This window comes from Eurosta solidaginis, chromosome 2 (genome assembly GCF_040869045.1).
Source record: "Eurosta solidaginis isolate ZX-2024a chromosome 2, ASM4086904v1, whole genome shotgun sequence".
Taxonomy (NCBI): Eukaryota; Metazoa; Arthropoda; class Insecta; order Diptera; family Tephritidae; genus Eurosta; species Eurosta solidaginis.
The window spans coordinates 126307565-126330180 of NC_090320.1; the positions used below are offsets into that span (position 1 = coordinate 126307565).

Below are 22616 nucleotides of genomic sequence, written 5' to 3' on the forward strand. Positions count from 1 at the left end.
ACAATATGTAATGCAAAGTACTTGCGTCCTTCAGGTGTTTTTATACTCAGTTGAGCAGAGCTCACAGAGTATATTAACTTTGATTGGATAACGGTTGGTTGTACAGGTATAGAGGAATCGATATAGATATAGACTTCCATATATCAAAATCATCAGGATCGAAAAAAAATTTTATTGAGCCATGTCCGTCCGTCCGTCCGTCTGTCTGTTAACACGATAACTTGAGTAAATTTTGAAGTGTCTTGATGAAATTTGGTATGTAGGTTCCTGAGCACTCATCTCAGATCGCTATTTAAAATGAACGATATCGGACCATAACCACGTCCACTTTTTCGATATCGAAAATTTCGAAAAACCGAAAAAGTGCGATAATTCATTACCAAAGACGGATAAAGCGATGAAACTTGGTAGGTGAGTTGAACTTATGACGCAGAATAGAAAATTAGTAAAATTTTGGACAATGGCCGTGGCACCGACCACTTTTAAAAGAACGTAATTTAAAAGTTTTGCAAGCTGTAATTTCGCAGTCTTTGGAGATATCGTGATGAAATTTGGCAGGAACGTTACTCCTATAACTATATGTATGCCTAATAAAAATTAGCAAAATCAAGAATGTAATATCTTTACAGTATATAAGTAAATTATGTCAAGATTTAACTCCAGTAATGATATGGTGCAACGAAATACAAAAATAAAAGAAATTTTCAAAATGGGCGTGGCTCCGCCCTTTTTCATTTAATTTGTCTAGGATAATTTTAATGCCAGGATAATTTTTATGAGGCAAACTCAGAAAGAGTTCAACAACATTTTTATTGGGTTTCGTGACCTTAACGAAAGATTCAAAACGATGGAGGCTCACTTTAAAAAATTGAAAGTGATATCTGAATCCCCAATGACTCCAACTTGTCTTCGAGTCAGGGGCAAAGCTGTCCTCCTACGAATGTCCGTTTAACCGCGTTGACTGATACGAACAGGCTTACCAAAGACGTTATGAACAATGCAGCTCAGGAATCTCCACAACGATGGCGGACTAATAGTGGTACCTTTGCGGCTGTTTGTTCTACGTCACCAATGTTGATTTCGCTGGACTCCCCAATTCATCCTACACCTCCACCGGTATCTTTAGCTCCAACAATAACAGTTACCGATACTGGGGTTGTTGCTAGCGATACAAGTGTACCTGAAAAAAATAGTATGGGCTCGATAACCAATGCTAGGTCAAGCAATGCGTTTTCTGTCAACTATAACGGCCGCACCTTCCCAGCTCTCTCTGGTCCGCTATCCGCTACTTCCCTGCCGTGCCACCTCGTAGGGCTGTATTTGTGTCCCGATTACATGCCTCGCTTACCGAAAATGACATTGCTCATTACGTTTGCTCTAAACTTGGTGTTGCACCCACAGTAACATCAATGTGTATAAATTTAACTTTAAATATGAGAGAGACATCTCCTCATTTAAAATATCCCTTTCAGATGAATATTTCGATAAGGTACTTGATTCCTCTTTTTGGCCCAAGCATACTGTGGTTCACTTGTTCACGAGAAAGGCGAGAGCCGAACCTGTTTTATTACAGCCAAAAAACGGTATGACGAACACAGTAATAACAACACAAAGGTAATTGCTGATCTGTCCCGTCTTCTCATTAATTACCAAAATGTTCGTGGTTTACGATCAAAACTAGTTCCATTCTTCCTTAATTCTTTCAACTTTTCTGCACAAGTTGTAGCTTTTACGGAGACCTGGCTAAAGCCTAATAATTACAATTCTGAGGTTTTTTCAAATAAATATGCTGTTTATCGGCGTGATCGCATCTCTAGAGCGGGAGGTGTCCTTATTGCTGTTGAATCTAACCTATCATCTGAGTTGATTTCGCTGGACAATATCTCTCATATCGAATTCATAGCAGTTAGGCTTTCATTCGGTAGCTATAGCGTAATTGTTTGCTGTTCGTATATACCACCTCGTTCGGATATGGATGTTTATGCTAGTCATAGCTCGGCCATCTGCGATTTGCATTCGCAGTTGGGAGATAACGATCGACTTGTTGTTGTTGGTGACTTTAACTTGCCAACAGTTAGTTGGGTTAATATAAGTGATTCAAACTTTTACCTCCCACTGCTCAACATGAGTTTCTCAATTGCTTGTTAGACTCATCTCTTTTACAGATTAACAATGTTCCAAATACTGGAAATAAAATGCTGGATTTAGTATTTGTGGATGGCTCGGTGGGTACTGCCCTTACGGAAATACCACCTTTATCCCTTCCAGAAGACCCTCTTCACCCTACGCTAGAGATATCACTTGATATCAGCCTACCCCGTAGGATTCAAGTACAGTCTCGTCCCCGATATAGATGCTTCTACAAAGCGAATTTCATTATGCTCAATGATCTGCTGGCTTCCCATGATTGGTCGGATCTCTATGCTTGCACTGATGTCGATTCGGCTATCTCTATATTTTACAGTACGCTTGATGGCTTCTTTGATACCTGCATTCCTTCTCGCTATACCCTATGTTCGAATAAGCCCCCTTGGTTTTCGAGGCAACTTATCAGACTTAATAATATAAAATCTAGGCTTTATAAGAGATTCAAGAAATCTGGAGCATCTGCAGACCTCTCTAAATATCTAATAGCTCGTTCTAAATTTCACCGTCTTAATCAGCTTTGTTATAAAAATTACTTGAGTTGTTGTAAAGCCCAATTTTTTAGAAATCCAAAAAAGTTTTACAGTTTCGTAAATTCAAAGCGGAAAACTGCTGGGTATCCTTCCTCATTAACCTTTGGAGGTAAAAAAGCTTGCACTGATGACGACGTTGCTGAACTATTTTCTGAGTTCTTTAAGTCCACGTATTCATCCAGTGGTTTTCATTCCGGTCAATATCCCTATCGCTTAGGTAGCTCGAATTACATTAGGAATCCTGCTATTGATGGTAATATTGTTCTTCAGAGTCTTCAATCTTTGAAGCCCACCTTTTTTCCGGGACCGGACGGTGTTCCTAGTTGCGTGCTTAGGTACTGCGCCGAAAACATGTATGATCCTATTTTAAAATTATTTGAGCTATCTCTGGGATCTGCGTCATTCCCGGCACTTTGGAAACAGTCTTTTATTATACCCCTGCATAAAAAAGGTAGTAGGTCAAAAGTTGAAAACTACACTCAGAAAAAAAATCGTTCTAAAACGAACGAAACAAGTTCAAAATTAAGAACATTCGTTGACAAAAGTCTGTTAAGTACTCGTGACCGATGGGCTTGTTTTAAGAACAGTTTTTCCAAGCACACCGTTCGTATTTTATGACCAGTTTGGTATTGATGTGTGAAACTTCTGTGCTCATTTCAAGCACTACTTGGGCTTGATTTAAGGTTTTACGTTCTCACACTTCGAGAAGGATTTGGGGTCCATTTAACATTTTTCGGTCTCAATTCAAGAACGGTTCGTGCTTGATCTTTGGTGGGAGGGGAAAGTATTTTTTTTTTAATAGGTACCCATTTATTTTTTGTTAGTAATAATTTTTTTGTCATAAATAAAAAATATTTATAACAAAAATTTTTTTATTAATATTCAAAAATTTAAGAAAAAATGCATATATACATTTTTTCATTCATTTCTCTTATTGAGAAGTTATTCTTATTTGAAGACGTAATCTACATATATACTTAAAACATTTCATAACAAGTTTGAGAATTACCTCTGCATATGTGAATGGAACTGAAGGAAAAATAAGAGGTAAAAAGAGAACATAAAAAAATTGTTTTAAAAAAATTCAGAGTTGGACGGTGATCGAACTCGCGCCACACGATATCAGTCACAACATCTAGCCGCTGTGCCACTACAACTGCTTGGCAGCTCGTGCCAAATGTTGTATTTAACTTTGTAGTGCATACGAATTGTACCGTTTCATTTTTCTTGTACTTAATTTAAGAACATTCGTTCTCATTAATAGACCATTTGTTCATAATTTAAGACCAGCCGTTCTCTTTTAAAGAAAATGGTGTCAGTTCAAGAACAAGGTTGTTGTTTTAAGAACAGGTCGTTCGTTTTTCAAGAACAAAAAAGTTAGAACATGAAGAGCTTGAATTGAGTCCGGTTGTGCTGGATTTTAGAACGGTGTTTTTCTCTGAGTGTACAGGGGTATTGCTAAACTTTCAGTCATTCCTAAAGTCTTTGAACAGATTGTTACCAGTCAACTCCAATATCAGTGTACTAGTCTTTTATCTCCATGCCAACACGGTTTTATTCGTCAAAGGTCAACCACTACAAATTTGCTTGTATTCACCTCTATAGTTATGGAAGGATTTTTAGCGAACAAGCAAACGGATGTCATCTACACGGACTTCAGCAAAGCATTTGATACCGTCAACCATGAGTTGCTTATTCATAAGCTTGATTTACTGGGCTTTCCGTTTCACCTATTAATGTGGCTGAAAAGCTGTCTTTCTAACCGGACCCAAAAAGTCCTGTTCAAGTGCAATCTGTCGGAATCGTTCGGAGTTTCCTCCGGCGTACCCCAGGGAAGTCATCTAGGCCCTTTGCTCTTTGCCCTTTTCATTAATGACTTGCCACAGACAATATTATATTCCCATACTATAATGTATGCGGATGATGTAAAACTTTGCTACACTTACTGTCCTACCGATTTGAGTTCCTTGGATCTTCTTCAGGCCGACTTGGACTCGTTCCAATGTTGGTGCACAACAAATTTACTAGCTTTAAATTGCTCTAAATGTAAGCATATGACATTTCACCGAGTGAAGCCAGCATTGAAATCGTATGTAATAGATGGTACGCCTTTGGAGCGTATATCTATTGCAAATGATCTAGGTGTCCTTTTTGATCCGAAATTGAATTCTAACATGCATATTTCACCTATAGCCAACAAAGCGTTGGGTTTACTTGGATTTTTTAAAAGATGGGCTAAAGAGTTCGATGATCCGTACCTCACTAAGGTTCTTTACACATCGCTGGTTCGTCCAATACTCGAGTATTGCTCATGCGTTTGGTTCCCTGTTTCTCAAAAGCATATAAAGCGTCTTGAGTCAGTTCAAAAGCAATTTTTGATATTTGCAGTGCGCGGCCTTAATTGGGACTCAAGTCTCCACCTTCCTCCATACAGAAGTAGACTTCTTCTTATTAACTTACCCACTCTGGAAAATCGGAGAATATTACTGGGGGTATTGTTCATCCATAAGCTCATTATTGGAGAAATTGATTCTGCGGACCTCCTCAGCCGCTTGTTTTTTGCGGTTCCCTCCAGAGTATCCAGACACTACGTTCCTTTCTATTTACCCCTTTATCGACGAAACTTTGCTAAAAATAATCCTCTTCTTATCTGCTGCGCGTACTACAATGACTTGTATAGCTGCATCAGTCTTGAATGTACTTTTGCCACTATACGTAATGCAATACTTGCCTATCTAATTTAAGAGATACAAGCTAATTTAGTTTGCCGGCATTTTATTCCTTCCATAAAATACAGGAACTATCTCGCTTAAGGATGGAGGAACATTTATCAACATGTATCATTAAGAAGGAACAAGACAGTACTGTGTTGATTGGAATCTGGTGCATTCCAACAACGTAAAAAACATGTTTTTCATGAGTCACTGACCGGAATCGTATGCATTCCGGCAGTATAATCTTATGGGTCAGGCATCGAGCTGATTGGAATCTGGTGTATTACAACAACACAGGTCATGTTACTTTTTTATGCCTTGTGATGGCGTATACTCATTACACTACTCTTAGCACTGCCGGATTCCCATGACATGCTGATTGGAATCTTGTTGCATTCCAACAGGGAGATTGGAATCCACTGCATTCCGAAATCATGCTGAGCGGAATCTGATGCATTCCACCAGTATAAGATTTCGGCATAAGATCTTATTTCTGCTCATATTTCTCATTATTATTATATTCTGAAATTAAATAGTAATGTTCATTAATATTTCTTTGTTTGTAATATAACATTGTTGAAATCTCGATATATCTTAAATTTTATCTTTTGAGTTGTATATTTATATATCTTTTATATTATGCAGTCGACCATAGTTTGTCGTCGACTTTAAATAATAAATAAATAAATAAATAAGTCGAACAAAAATTTACATATCCTTTTGAAATTTGGTAAAGGCTTAGATTCTAGGACGATAACTTATTTCTGTGAAAAAGAGTAAAATCGGTTGAAGCCACGCCCAGTTTTTATACTCAGTGGACCGTCTGTCCTTCCGCTCGGCCATTAACACGATAACTTGAGCAAAAATCGATGTATCTTTACTAAACTCAGTTCACATACTTATCTGAACTCACTTTGTATTGGTATAAAAAATGGCCGAAATGCGACCACGCCCAATTTTTCGATATCGAAAATTACGAAAAATGAAAAAATGCCATAATTCTATACCAAATACGAAAAAAGGGATGAAACATGGTAATTGGATTGGTTTATTGACGTAAAATATAAATTTAGAAAAAAACTTTGTAAAATGGGTGTGACACCTACCATATTAAGTAGAAGAATTTGAAAAAGTTCTGCAGGGCGAAATAAAAAACGCTTGAAATATTGGCAGGAGTACTGTTCGTGGTATTATATATTTAATAAATAAATTAGCGGTATCCGACAGATGATGTTATGGGTCACCCTGGTCCACATTTTGGTCGATTTTTGGAAAACGCCTTCACATATATAACTACCACCACTCCCTTTTAAAACCCTCATTAATACCTTTAATTTGATACCCATATCGCACAAACACATTCTAGAGTCACCCCTGGTCCACCTTTATGGCGATATCTCGAAAAGGCGTCCACCTATAGAACTAAGCCCCACGCCCTTTTAAAATACTCATTAACACCTTTAATTTGATACCCATATCGTACAAACATATTCTAGAGTCACACCTGGTCCACATGTCATACAAACACATTCCAGGGTTACCCTCGGTTCATTTTCCTACATGGTTATTTTCCCTTATGTTGTCACCATAGCTCTCAACTGAGTATGTAATATTCGGTTACACCCGAACTTAGACTTCCTTACTTGTTTTGATTTACGGTTAAATACGCATTGCGTTTAAATATATTGGATGTCATATATGAAGGTGTAAATAAATCCATCTGTAAGTACAAATTTTTAATTCATATTTATAGATGAATTCAAAATTTGTATTGCTGTTGTCAAAATTGACGGTTTGAGAATTATAATAAGGACTTTTATAACCATAAAAATTAGAAGTTTAATTTTTAGCACTTGGTCGTTTTGACAATTAGCACTTTGAGTGAGAGGACTAAGATGTTTATAAGAACTAAAATGAAAAGTTTTCTTAGATTTAGAGGAGAATGGATATAATTTCCACGAATACGAAAATAAAATAAGAAGAAAAGAGATGCAACATCATGTTGAAAGCGGAAGTGCTCATGATTTCCCACAGCTTGAACAGAATTGCGAACATATGTTAATAATGAAAATTTTCGTTTCTTTTCCACTGCCTATTTTGCATTTTTCCTATTTTTTGTTTTGTTTTTTGGAACATAGTTCACACATCTGAACCAGTACTGAAATCGTTTTGGGCTTGAGGGAGACGCAATAATGAAGAAAAAAAACAGAAAAATACACCCAAATATGCACATTTTTTTAACAAACATCATTTAAATTAAATAAGCTTTTTTGTCAATAATTTACTATTTGTATTTCAGCAGTACTTCGCTAATTTCAGCACATAAATTCAATTTGTTATCATTTTAGAAGAGGACGACGAATCGGAAGAGTGATCAAAATCTATTTTTGCATATGAGTCGTTTTCTGCTTTGTTAAGAGATAGATCCGTTTTCAGTAATTGTTTATTTTCTTTGGTGCTACATTGAGGTAGGTCTAACTTGGCGTAATATAATTCGCAACAATTCGAACTAATAGCTGAGCATGTGGATTTGTTAGTTCGAATAACTTTACTGTCAGTTATGGAGTTGCCAAGAACATTGCGCTTGTGTGCTTCAGCACAACTTTTTCCGCTTGATAAATCTTTCTTCTCGGAAAAAGATATATTTTTCTTCTTGTCTGTCGAACTTGTAGTTTTCAAACTATTTTTTTTCCAACTCATATTTTCCATCGCCGTTTTTTTTTTGTCGGCAAAGCAAATAACACAGTTTTGATTTGAATCAACATCCATTTCTGGATATGTTGACTTTGAAATGTTAGAGCAAATTAAGGAAAGTCCAGTCATTTTTTCGCTGCTTCGTGAGTGATTACACATAACTCTAACAGGTAGTGATTTTTTCAAAACTCCTCCTGATGAGTGTTTCTCATTTCTAGATCCTATATCTTTTATATTAATCTCATTAGTAGTTGTCGATGTTTCTAAACAGTCGTTGCAATTGCCGAGATAAACATTCGGACTCTCCACTGGTTTCATTTCTAAATACCCACTTGCATCATATCCTGTCGATTTGAGGCGCGGTGAAGTAATCGCACTATTAAATTCATTTAAGATAATTCCAGAATTTGTTTCACTGCAATACGCTGATTTATTTGTTTTATGATTTGTACTTTTTGAAAAATCTATTTCCATTAAATCGCTCATGCAATCAGTAGGAACTCTTACATTTTGAATTAATATTGGAGCGCTTGTAGACTTTTTGTTAGAACTGGAGCTCCACTCAAATTTAAACCCGGTATCGTCAGTTGCGAAGTTTAAACTATTATTGCTAATACAACTTTGGTTGGGGTATGATTTTGGAAAAAGGACAGAATGTTGTAAGCCACATTTCGGAATTTTTGGCCGAGATCCAACTGAAAATGCTCGAACTCGGACTGCATTCGTATCCTGAAAAATGTCGTTAGAAATTCCAAACCTCTTGACTTTATTCTGTTCTATTTTACTTCCAATGGAGTAAGATCGTTTCGGACGCTCCACGCTGAAACGAAAAGAATTGCATTAATACAACACCAGACCTGTTAAATTCGAATTAGGATTAGTAATGTACTTGATAGCCATTAAAAATAAAATATCAAACAAGCAAATTCATAATAAAAATGGCCGGATCAAAATAAGCGGCCGGGTCAAAAATAAAATTAAAAAACCTTTTTATTAATCTTGATTTTCTTTGATTATTTACCCTTTATTGTAAATTAATACATACAAGCACATTGAAGTGCCAAAAGTTTAATTACTACTCCGGAGAACAATTCCAACTACTTTCATTCAGACATTTTTTCTTTTTTCGAATTCGTTTTAGTAGAAAACAATTTTCAAAAAAAAAACCTATATTTTCAAGTAATAACAAAAAACACAATTTTTATAATTTTAATGCAATTTATTTAAAAAATTATTTTTTTTTTACTTAGATTTGACCATTTTAACGTATTTTTCAAAATAAAAGTAATGTTGTTATTATTTTTTAAAATCTTTTTTGCGCTCACAGCCATAATAACTTGACGTTTTTTTCTATAACACGTTTGGAAACATATGTTAACAACTTTACATATCTTTCTATTCCTTGTATATTCAAAAACCTCTTTAAGAGCACTACCTATACTAAAGAGTTAGTTGACTTATTTCGGTCCTTTGCTATGGAACAAAAAATAGATATTTACACACGAAAGGGCGATAACACCTAAACATTGATATACCTATTATTTACAGATAGTAGCTCAATATCATGTGCAAAACTAGAAGAATATCAGATTTCAGATCATGAAAATATTCAATTTTAAACCAAGTTAGATAAATTACATCAAATGAGAACTAGGAAAACCATAATTTCTTGGGAAAATTATACATGTGACAGTCTTATTAACCAATTACGACAGTTCAACTTCACTGACCTTGAAAACTTTAGTATCGAAAATAAAGCTGCCTTGCTATATAATACCTTGTCAAATGCAATGGCCACACTGACATACTCCAAAGAAGTCAGTGTTAAGCTTATGAACAAGTGGTATGATTTTGAACTTTCAAATTTGAACAAGCATAAACTAGATCTTTACAAAGTCGCTATAGCTACTGGAGAATGGAATGAATGTATCGATATAAAACGTAAATATAAACAGCTAACTAAGATTAAAAAAGCGAAGTATATGGGACACAAAATCGATTGTAATGTTGGTGACAGCAAGGCCATGTGAAAAAGCTTAAAGAATTGCATAGCATGGCTAAAGAAAATAATGGCATTCAAAAAATAATAATAAACACCAACTTTATAATAAGGAAACTGAAATAGTATTTAAATGATTACTTTATTAACAGTATATTGGAGATCAGCCTGCATATCCCGGTTATTTCCGTTGATTATGATAGTACCCTAGGTGTGCAAAATAGCACAAATGTTTTTATGTTTCAAAAAGTTTCTACAACTGATGCACTTGAAATAGTAAGCAGGTTCAAAAACAAAATTGGAGGGAAAATCTCATTTCGGAAGGAGTTATTAAAGACTCCATAACCTGTACAAGGTTTTTTACGCTCAAATTGTTAACGAAAGCTTAGATACAGGTATAGTTCCTAAGTTATGGAAATCTTCCGCAGTTGTGCCGATAGAAAATGTTAAAAATAGCATTAAAGCAGATGAGATCAGACCAATTAATACGTTACAATGTGACGAGAAAATACTAGAAACAGTGGTAAAAAACCAGCTTGTAAAATACTTAGAAGATAAAGAAATTATTATCCCCCCGCAATCTGGTTTCCGAAAGAAGCATTCCTGTAAAAGTGCTTTGAATTTAGTTATAGCGAACTGGAAAGAAGGCCTAAGTAGGAATAAATGTATAATACCTGTATTTTTGGATTTAAAATGTGCATTTGAGACGATAGACCAAAAGCTACTAATAAAAAAGCTAGCGAACATAGGTGTCACTAGTAATGAGTCAAAACGGTTTGAAGACTTCCTCATTAATAGAAATCAAAAAACAAAAGAGAGGTACCAGTTGGCTTACCGCAAGGATCGGTGCTGGCACCAATACTGTTCAATATTTATATCAAAGATATAACTAATTCTATAAACTACTGTGATATTAAACTCTTCGCGGATGATACACTACTGATGCTTAGTGGCGTAAATATAACTGAAATATGTATATAGTAAAATTCAAGAAGATCTGAATAGTGTTAATGATTGGTTATGTGTGAACAGACATAAACTGAATGTCAACAAAACCAAATTTATTGTCATTTCCAGACGAAATTTCCGGAATAGTGACCTGGAAAATTTAAATATTAACCACGAAGTAATCGAAAAAGTCAACACCATCAAATATTTGGGAATAAAAATAGACGATAAACTCAATTTCAATGAGCACGTTGATTATACAGTGGGAAAAATAGCTAAAAAAATATTTTTTACACAGAGAACCTGCAAATATTTAAATAAGAAATATAAAGTAATAGATATACATCATTAATCGAATCACATTTTAATTACTGCCCGACTATATTTTTCATATTGCGAGATAGTCAGATATACAAGCTACAAAACCAACAGAACCGAGCAATGAGATTCATTCTAAAAAAACGCTATGACACACCTATCAGATAAATTGGCTAAGCATTAAACAGCAACTTTTTTATTTTACTATGAATTTTATTAAGAACATAATAGACGGTCATTTGCCTGCGTACTTAAAGAGTAACATCAAATATGTAAAAGATATGCATTCTGTAAATACTCGAAGCCAAAATAACTTCAAACTACCTGCTTATAACGATCTACCCAATGATATTAAATCATGTAATGCCAGTAGATTAAAAAAAATGTATATTCATTGTAAAACACTACCAATTTAGTACGGTATAGACAGGCTTCCATAGAATAAATAAAGGTGTATTCCTGCTAAGTATTCTGATATGAAGCGTCCTCCAACAATTTCCATTCCAAGCACTCGTGCGCATACAATAAAAGTCGCCGAGCATACAATAAAAGTCGCCGAAGCACATACCGCAACGTATCACTCGATCATATCAGTGCATCGCCGTTCGGATGTTGTCTTCGCGCTTTACGAACATGCGTAAAAGTCACCTAAGCACATACTGCAACGCATCACTCGATCATATCAGTGCATCGCCGTTCGGATGTCGCATTCGTGCTTATTCGTAAACGGCCTTCATACCAGATATAACTGGCATCAAAATAATGTTGGCGTGATTCGGAGGTCTCCCACAGTTCAGCACCATTCGGTAGTTCATAAATATAACTAGGTTAGAATTATATGTTAGTCTAGTTAAGATTATTATATATATACATTGTAAGTAGATATAAAAAATAATGGTATACATTTTTTTTGATAGCTCTAGCAGATATGGCTTTTCTATCATCAAATAACATTGTTAATAAAATGTTTTCTGGATGAGCGTAATATGAATTATTTTTGATTACACCATCTACAATATTAAGTAAATTACGTGGTAGGTATCGTGTCCAACGAATAAACTTGCCGTATAAAACAGAATTATAGTATTTTACATTGAAATACATTGGCACCTATATTCTAATAACATAAACTGCCTAGAGTTTTGAAATTTTCCTATGGTGTGTTATTTGTTGTATATAGACGCAATACCCCACTTGCTTTGGATAGCCATCGAGAATGTACAACTAACTGGTCTTGGTTTTATGTTAGCTAAATCAACGGAAACAGCACCATTTGAAATTGCTTTGGCCATTTGATATAAATATTTAACATCTGTAGATAATTCTCTTTCTTGTTCATCACTGATCATCATATAAGTCTTATTTTCCAATATTATTGTTTCAAAATCACTTACAACCTGAAAAATAAAATTTCAATGTCTTTGTATATTTTTCCACTTGCTGCTCTTGGTCCACTCGTGACTTTTTTCAAATGCTCTGAATAAATGACCAAATGGTAATTCATTGAAATGAAGCAAACATATGAACCAGTGCAGTGGTCTATTTAAATGCATTGCTAAAAGTCTTATAACACCATTTTCTATTCCAGTATTAGCTGGTTCTCCATTGCTGCATATGGGTCATTATTTTACAAATCGAACAACTTTTGAGAGATCTGCATGTGCTCAGATTCGATGGGTAAGCTAACTTGCCCACATTCAAAATGCTATATCTTTGGTTCCCCTCATCGTATCTTATTAATTTTTCTTTTATTTTGAAGGTAACAATATTTACTTTATAACTGAGTTAAAAACGGTTTAGTTTTATAAAATCAAAATAATGAATAAAAAATGATTTTTTTGATTTTACATACTGTTTTCCCCCACCAATATTTTCGAAAAAATATATATAATATGCGATACACTTTCATCTAAAAAACCCTTTTTATTTTAAGTTGTACAATTTTGTGGTTCATTTCTGACCTGACCTCGAGGAACTTCTTACATTTACTTGGAGCAGGTACGTGCTACAATTGTATACAGCCAGCGTCTGTCTGCCTGTGTATGCATGCATGGTCAACTTAACTACGACAAACATACATATGTATATGTGCTTGTAAACAAACCTACTAATTACTTAACAGGTAGCTAGTTTTACGAAATTATTATTTATGTCAGAATAAGTATAAGTAGATGTAAGATTGTAAATAGAAAACTGAATTAAATTTTATTTCAATGTAGAAACATCGTTCATTTCCTTAATTCAGAAAGTTCTTGTTTTATTATTGCGAGTTTTAAATAAATATTATTAGGAAAATGCTGAAGGTTATATATTTTAATCCATTTGATTTGTCTCCGCACCCAAACACCAAAAACTACGGGACTCTGAGAAAAGTAAACAAAAAAATACTTATTGACGCTGGATATTCCTGTAACAAAAAAAGCGATGGAACAACGAATTTGCAACAAATGGCGACTTAAGCTATCTAAAATCAACAAAGATAATAAGGTTTGTATACACTAGCACATATAATAATTGAATATACAAATTTAGAAACAATTTATTTATTTATGGAACTCATATGTAAGACATTGGCAGCTGCCCTCATGTACACATATGGTTTTCCATATTTTAATTTCAATATTATTAAATTCGTTAAATATTAGGTACTTATCATACATTTATTCGTTTTTTCAGACGAAAGAATCAGATGATATTAATTTCAGGAAGTACTCACTGAAACTGATAGCGACGTGAATTGCGCTCCGGAATGTTCTACATCTGTATCATTGGAGAAAGACAGAGAAGCAATGTCCGAGGCAGCTAGTTTAATCAACAAATGCTTAGAAATAATCGAAGTTTCCAATTAAAAAGAAAAAAAGGTTCATCAGAAACGCTATTCAACTGAAAAAATGCAGAATGTTTCTGAAGCAATTTCAGGAAAAATGTTTGGCATACCCAGTGATGACAACGTTTGCTGCGTTGAAAATAATGGAAACGAAATTGTCCAACTTAAAATAAAAAGGGTTTTTAGATGAAAGTGTATCGCATATTATATATATTTTTTCGAAAATATTCGTGGGGTAAAACAATATGTAATAATTATTTTAAAAATTTATTTTTTATTCATTATTTTGATTTTATAAAATTAAATATTTTTTTTATCGCAGTTATAAAGTAAATGTTGTTACCTTCAAAATAAAACAAAAATTAATAAGATACGAGTGGAACCAAAGATATAGCATTTTGAATGTGGGCAAGTTTGTTACCCAACGAATCTGAGCACATGCAGGTCTCTGAAAAAAAAAAGATTTTTTCGAGGAAATTCTGATATATGTTTTGACTTACATTGCGAAAAGATCCCAACAAATAAATTGGGTGTCTTTTAAAAAAGTGAAAATTTTTTTGCAATTAATTGATCTATTGACAGTTTTTTGCTATTGAAGAATTCATTAAATTTTTTTAATTTGTGTTTTGCATTTTCTTCTTCACCAAAATTAACATATCCAAGTAATTCATCATTAGGTTCTTTTAGAACAACTAAATGGGGTTCTTCTACCACATTTGTATGAAATCTCTCATTAATTTTCTCTAGTTAATTAATCATTTCTGCCTTCGAAAAATAATGCAGTTATATTGTTTGTTGGAATTTACATGTGTATCGTTTACGAAGCACTTCGTCTCTAGCTTTAATTTTTTCTCTTGCAACTTTAGATTTATCCATTATGACAAGTTCACCACGAACATTTCGAAAATTTATATCTTCGAAAAGGGATGTTGCTAAACATGAAGCAACTCTGTCTGAAACACCGAATCTGTCACATATCATAGCAAAATTTATAGCATCGTATCGTTGAGTATAATGTCCTCGTTTCATTGTAACAGATACTTCTGCAACTGCTTCATTTGCAATTTGTGCTTCACCTGTTTCCATATCTGTTCCAGGTGGTTCGTATGTTGGATCATCAATACTGTTGGCATTGTTGGTATTGTTGCAGGTGTTTGTTCTACAATGCCATCTATATATTCAGGTATTGTGAATTTTCTATCATTATGTTGGTCCATCATAAATTCTTTTAAATGATTTGGTATTAAACCACATGAGCATTCTGTTGTTTTTAACTTGCATTTACATTTTTCAATGTAAAATAATTCATTTGTTGATTGTACGAATGCTCTAAATTCCTGAACTTTTTTTCTGTGTTTAATGATTTCGTGATATTTTTCAATTAAAACATTTAGTTTTCTTAGAATAATACGTCCATGGCATAAAAAAGAAGGTAATTCCAGTCAAATTTTTTTGACGTATTTGGGGATTTTTGAAGTTTCATAAAGTTTGTTGTTTTGCTAGAAGCGTTGCCATACCGTTACCGTTTAAGACGAAATTGTGGTTTTTCGGGATGGAAATTTCCTTGCGGATGAGAACGCAATGGTCATCTGAGACAATAATAATATGCTTTAGCAGGATTTATGTGCATACATATGTATCTATTCAGGACACATTAAAACATGCAATTTTATTGAAAAATAGTGGATAATGACTCATACATTGGTTAATAACTCTTATCTTTATGTCAGCTGGACCCATAGAAAAAAAAAAAAAAAAATACATGAAAAATCCCATTGTTCTAGCATGGCCATATTATCATGCCTCTACAGTGGATATTTCTCAAGGCATGTTGAGAAAAAGTGTACCCCCAAAGTCTGCAGTGAGTGGTAGGTGTTTAATTTTTTACGTTTGTGTACCACTTAAGAATGCTATATTTCATCACTTTTCTTCCGCCAAAGCAATTTTCGGGAGCTCGAAAAATTTATTAAAAATCTTCTTTTCTCGGCTGATATTTCGTATTAAAATATTTCCAATCTATGCAGCTCATTTTTTTTCTTTTTTATTTAAAATAACTATGAAAGTAGTTTCGTTGTTGTTGTTGTAGCAATGCTCGCCCCACCTAATAGCCGCGACCGATCACAAATTGTCATCAATATCCTCTAACGGGAGTCCAAGGAAACTTGCCGTTTCAACAGGGGTGGACCATAAGGAAAGGGGTGTTAGAGGCGTTGGTTCCACATTACAATTAAAGAGATGGTTGGTATCATGTGGGGACACATTGCAAGCAGGGCATACATTTTGTATGTCGGGGTTGATTCTGGATAGGTAAGAGTTTAACCTGTTACAGTATCCAGAACGAAGTTGAGCAAGAGTGACACGCGTTTCCCTGGGGAGTATGCGTTCCTCTTCTGCGAGTTCTGGATATTTTTCATCAAGTACTGGATTCACCGGGCAATTCCCGACATAAAGGTCCGACGCCTGTCTATGGAGTTCACCAAGGACCTGCTTGTGTTTTTCCGCTTCATACGGCTGGGTTCTCAGGTGCCGTATTTCCTCAAAATGCTTACGGAGATGACTCCTTAGGCCCCTAGGCGGTGCTGGTTCGTCAATCAGATGTCTGTTGGGATGCCCAGGTTTCTGGGTATTCAACAGAAACTGTTTGGTCAGCATCTCATTTCTCTCCCTGATGGGGAGTATTCTCGCCTCATTATGCAGATGGTGTTCTGGGGACATAAGAAGACAGCCCGTGGCGATTCTGAGAGCAGTATTTTGGCAGGCCTGTAGTTTCTTCCAGTGGGTGGTTTTTAGGCTTGGCGACCATATGGGTGACGCGTAGCACGTAATCGGCTGGCTAATTGCTTTGTATGTGGTCAATAGCGTTTCTTTATCTTTTCCCCAGGTACTGCCAGCAAGGGATTTGAGGATTTTATTACGGCTCTGAATTCTTGGAACAATTGCGGTTGCGTGCGCACCAAAATGTAGATCCTGATCAAACGTCACACCCAAGATTTTGGGGTGTAGGACAGTCGGTAGCGTAGTGCCATCGACGTGGATGTTCAATATGGTCGACATTTGGGGCGTCCATGTTGTAAATAAGGTCGCGGAAGATTTAGTCGGTGACAATGCCAGGTTTCGCGAGGCGAAAAAACTGGAGAGATCAGGGAGATAGCCGTTTATTTTATTGCATAGCTCATCGATCTTTGGGCCTGGGCCTGTGGCCATTATTGTGCAGTCATCGGCGTAGGAAACGATTGTGACTCCTTCCGGTGGTGAAGGTAGCTTAGATATGTAGAAATTAAACAAAAGCGGAGATAGGACACCACCCTGTGGCACCCCTTGTTTAATTCTCCTTTGTTTTGATGTTTCGTTTCTGAATAGCACGGATGCCTGCCGACCACCCAGATAATTTGCGGTCCACCTTTTAAGACATGGGGGACGGGTAAACCCTTCCAGGTCTTGCAGTAACGAGCCATGGTTGACCGTATCAAAAGCTTTTGATAGGTCTAACGCTACGAGTACTGGTCTATGGTGGGGATATTGATTCAAACCGCAATTTATCTGGGTGCTAATGACATTTAGCGCGGAGGTAGTGCTATGGAGTTTTCTGAAGCCATGCTGATGAGGGGCTAGCTGCAAATGTGCTTGGAAATAAGGGAGCAAAATGGCTTCAAGCGTCTTTGCCACTGGCGATAGGAGAGATATCGGACGATATGACTCACCTACGCTAGCTGGTTTCCCAGGCTTTAGTAGCGGGACCACCTTGACCATTTTCCATTTCTCGGGTATGACAAAGGTGGAAAGAGACAGGTTGAAGACATGCGCTAAATATTTGAAACCCTCTTTCCCTAGGTTTTTAAGCATCGGCATGGCTATGCCGTCTGGGCCCACTGCTTTGGATGGTTTAGCGCGACCAATGGCGTCCTCAACCTCTCTAGCGGTGATGGTAATTGGTGACGTGCTGAGTTTGTGTTTATGTGCGTGTCTATTGGCTCTCCGTCTATCTTTGTCGACCGTAGGATGCATTATATATTGTCGGCAGAAAGCGCTCGCGCATTTTTTCGCATCCGACAGCACCTTATCGCCAAAGGCGGTGGAAACTTTGTCTTTGTGCTTAGTCGGATTCGATAGGGACTTTACGGTGGACCAAAGTTTACCTACACCGGTAGAGAGGTTACAACCTCTTAGGTGCTCTTCCCATTTCGCCCGCTTGTGTTCGTCCACAAGCAATCTGATGCGTTGGTTTATATCCCTTATTTGGGGGTCGCCTGGATCAAGCTGTCTTATAAGGTCGCGTTCCCTCGCTAGGCTCGCGGCCTCCGCCGGGAAGTGGGGCCGGATTTCGGGAATTCTCCCGGCGGGAATGAAATGTGCCGAGGCGGATTCAATGACCTTACGGAAGGCACGCTCCCCTTGGCGGGCATCAGTCGGGATAGGGAGGGCAGCAAAGCTGCTGTCTGTTGCAGATTTATATTCTTCCCACTTTCCTTTTTTGAAGTTTATGAAAGTGCGTTTTTCGGTGACGATGAAGTCGGCGGTACGCTCGAACGAAATAAGTATGGGCAGGTGGTCGGATGCCAATGTTACCATCGGCTGCCAGTTGACGCAGTTTACGAGTTCTGCGCTCACGATTGAGATATCTGGCGAGCTATGACAGCTTCCTACCATACGTGTGGGGGCGTCTCCGTTTATTGTGCAGAACGTCGTTTCGTTTATTTGATCCGCCAACATCTAACCCCTACTGTCCGCCCGCCAGTTTGAATGCCATAGGTCGTGATGGGCATTGAAATCGCCTAAGATAATGCGATTGTTGCAAGTGAGTAAGGCCTCGATATTAGGGCGGTATCCACTGGGGCAACAGGTGACAGGAGGGATGTAGATGTTGATGATTTCTAGATTTGCATCGCCTGATCGGACAGATAGGCCTTGACGTTCTAAGACATTGTCACTGCGGTCGATGCCAGGATCAAATATATGATATTGCACAGAGTGGTGTATAATAAACGCGAGGCCACCTCCATTTCCGCTCTCGCGGTCTTTCCTGTGGACATTATAACCAGAGCAGGTCTGCAATGCAGATCTTGCTGTGAGTTTAGTCTCTTGAATCGCAGCAATGCGGATGTTGTGCCGCTTCATGAAATCGACTATCTCCGTAATCTTCCCAGTTAGTCCATTACAGTTGAACTGCAGAATTCTGAAGTGCATGAGGGGTGACGCCGCCACCCTAGGGGTAAGTGAGGGGTGACTACGCCTAGGTTGTGGAAGGGCAGGACGCAATTGCTGTTGTGGCCTTGGGACTGGGCGCCCTTGGGCAAGCATTGGGGTACCCGGATGATTTGGGTTTGCGACCTGGCAACATGGCGCGATGAAACCCGTCGAGGGGTTGCCGTCGCTGAGACCAGAACATCTAGGAAAGTGGCACCAACCAAGGCAGGAGCTGCATTGAGCGGATGTCGCAAACCTATATATTCTGTGCTGGCAGACGGTGCAAACGGAGGCAGGGACTAAGAGTCTGTTTCCCTGATCTGCACGATTGATGCCAGAAAAGAGGGGGGGGGGGGGGGGGGGGGGGAGAAGAAGGCGGGGCAGGGGCTGATGCTCAGCATTGCTACCAGCTCTACTACGAAGGTAGTAGTTATGAGTGGTATCAGCTGTTTGAGTTGTTGGCGCCGTGGGGCGCGAGCAGCAGCGGGTACTTGTTGTGGCTTGCTGAGCAGCGAAGCTGCTGGAAGGTAGTGGGGATACGCTTAGGCGTAGACTACGGGACGCCCTTGGGCGTGAGCAGCAAGGAGCCACAAAAGATTTATAAAAGTTACGTGGACGTCGGGTTTTGGGATCAAGCCCAGAACAACCTGTCCGATGCAATCATCCCTTGCACGAGACACACTGAACAGAGTATGACCGTCCTAAAAAGATTCTTTTCTGGCAAATGCATCAAAACCATTTCTCAGGACCGGGGTCAGGAGACGGACCCGGATTGGGTTCGATACCTTCCCGGAGTAAGAGAATATGTAGCAGTCCTGCTGCAAGGAGCTGCTGGGAGGATGACAATTTGTGGGAGGGACGAAACAAATTAAATGGGGTCACACTGAAATGACAGTCCTTGGTCGGGAAAAATCCGGAGTCGCTCCGGTACATAGAACCGACTGCCTTGGGAAGTAGTTTCGTCGTATCCGTTAGTATGAAATCCATCAAAATTAGAAAAATTCGTAACATTTTTCAATCTGGTAGCTTGTTTTTGGTGAAATTGTTATTGTCCCCCCAAAAGTCAAGTGGCTAACGTCACACTAAATGGAACTACCTCCATTTTTTGTATCATGACTACATCTATCATTTAGTTGAATATTCAATTTATTCCAAATTTCAACTAATTTATCAATTACACGAGGAGTTAGATTTTTATGCGAAAACATTTTACTTTGAATTTTAGCAAGAAAGTTTGAGAATAACACATTGTTTATCACCATTAATTTTTTAATCTCTTTTTCTTCTTGATCGATGTGAATAGAATACATTTTTGCTCTCAAACTAATAAATTCCATTATATTCATCTTTCATCATACCCAATCTAATAAAATGCCAAACAAATTGTTCAATCTGCCCCTGATCGAGTGCCCGACAGGCCCGTTTTGCAGACGAGAAAAAAAGGGGGACGGTACTACAAGTGCCCATCGAATCCTTTTTGTAGACGATAAAAAAGGGGGTTGGGGGTTGGGGTTGGGGGTTGGGGGTTGGGGTGTACAACAGGTGTCCAACTGATACTTTTTGTAGACGAGAAAAAAGAGGGGCGTGGGGGATTGGGGTGCAGTCGCTCGATTAGAAATCTATGGGACTCTTTAAAACGGCTCGGGTGAAGTCTAGGGCTCATTAGAAATATGAGGAGATATTTAAAAATTTGCGGCCCTTTAAAATGTTGGGCCCCCATTTAACGATCCTCTCCTGAACGGCAAAGCTCTGCTAAAGGTAAAAAGCTCTAAGCTTTTTCTTATACACCACTAAGCTTTTTCTTATGCGCCACCTAGCGGAAGATTAGCCAGAACACCATCCAAAAAACGTATGCGCCACCTAGCGGAATTGTTGAATGATCTTGAGAGGTGGTAAAAATTTCAGGTCAAGGTAAATATAGACCTGGTTTCATTCCTTCGATCAGACTCATCCCAGACAGGTCCGAAAATGATGAACTGCCTCCATTCCTAAGACCAGACTGGTGACAGACTGTACCAAAAGTATTGAGTTTTTAGGGTGAGACATGCTCACAGTTTTCCATACAAATGTGGTCCAGAACATATATAAACATACTACTTAAGTATGCTAATTCTAACATCTTTTAGATTACTTACATAATTGACGCTTAAACGTCTAAACGGTTATGGCCGTCCAACAAGGCGCGCCAGTCGCTCCTTCGCTCCGCCAACCGGCGCCAATTGGTCGCACCAAGGGAGTTTTTTTCCACCTGGTCATTCCTATGGAGTGGGGCCGCCCTCTACCCCTGCTTCCATAGGCGGGTTCCGATAGAAACACTTTCTTGGCCGGAGCATCATCTTTCAATCGCATAACATGGCCTAACCAGCGCAGCCGCTGCGTTTTAATTCGCTGGACTATGTTGATGTCTGCGTATAGCTCGTACAGCTCATCATTAAATCTTCTTCGGTACTCGCCATCGCTAACGCCTAGAGGTCCATAAATCTTTCGAAGAACTTTTCTCTCGAACACTCCCAAAGCCGCTTCATCTGCTGTTGTCATGGTCCATGCTTCTGCCCCATATAGCAGGACGGGTACGATAAGTGACTTGTAGAGTATGATTTTCGTTCGCCGAGAGAGGACTTTACTTTTCAATTGCCTACCTAGTCCAAAGTAGCATTTATTGGCAAGATTGATTCTTCGCTGGATTTCAGTGCTGATTTTGTTGCTAGTGTTGATGCTGGTTCCCAAATAAACGAAGTATTTTACTATTTCGAAATTATGGCTGCCAACAGTAGCGTGGTTGCCAAGGCGCGTATGCGCTGACTCTTTGCTCGATGACAGCAGGTACTTCGTTTTGTCCTCATTCACCATCAAACCCATCTCTACCGCTTCTTTTTTCAGTTTGGAGTAAGCAGAACTAACAGCGCGGGTGTTTAGGCCGATGATATAGATGTCATCGGCACATGCCAGAAATTGCACGCTTTTATAGTATATTGTTCAAGTGCGGTTAAGTTCTGCAGCTAGTATAATTTTCTCCAGCATCAAATTAAAGACATCGCACGATAGGGGGTCACCCTGTCTGAAATCTCGTTTAGTTTCGAACGGCTCGGAGAGGTCCTTCCCAATTCTGATTTAGCTGATGGTGTTGCTCAACGTCAACGCGATTCTCTTTTCACGGGCTTTTCTGAGATTTGGCGCATTGTAAAAATCTGGTCGATGGTGGATTTACCAGGTCTGAAGCCGCACTGATAAGGTCCAATCAGCCGGTTCACGGT

The 22616-nt window shown here is 37.9% G+C and overlaps 1 protein-coding gene across 6 annotated transcripts in view; it reads right to left on the bottom strand.

The window, feature by feature from the left end:
- Positions 1-7642: 7642 nt before the first annotated feature.
- chico (insulin receptor substrate 1 chico) overlaps positions 7643-22616 on the bottom strand; it is a 1085300-nt gene continuing 1070326 nt past the window's right edge. For 3 of the 6 annotated variants that reach the window (XM_067766171.1, XM_067766172.1, XM_067766173.1), the window contains one exon: positions 7648-8906. In XM_067766171.1, coding sequence (XP_067622272.1) covers positions 7721-8906 — 1186 coding nt within the window. In that variant the 3' untranslated portion in view covers positions 7648-7720. Of the gene's footprint in view, positions 8907-11989; positions 12749-22616 lie in introns of those variants that run through there. The other 3 variants (XM_067766174.1, XM_067766170.1, XM_067766175.1) reach the window with 3 other exon arrangements.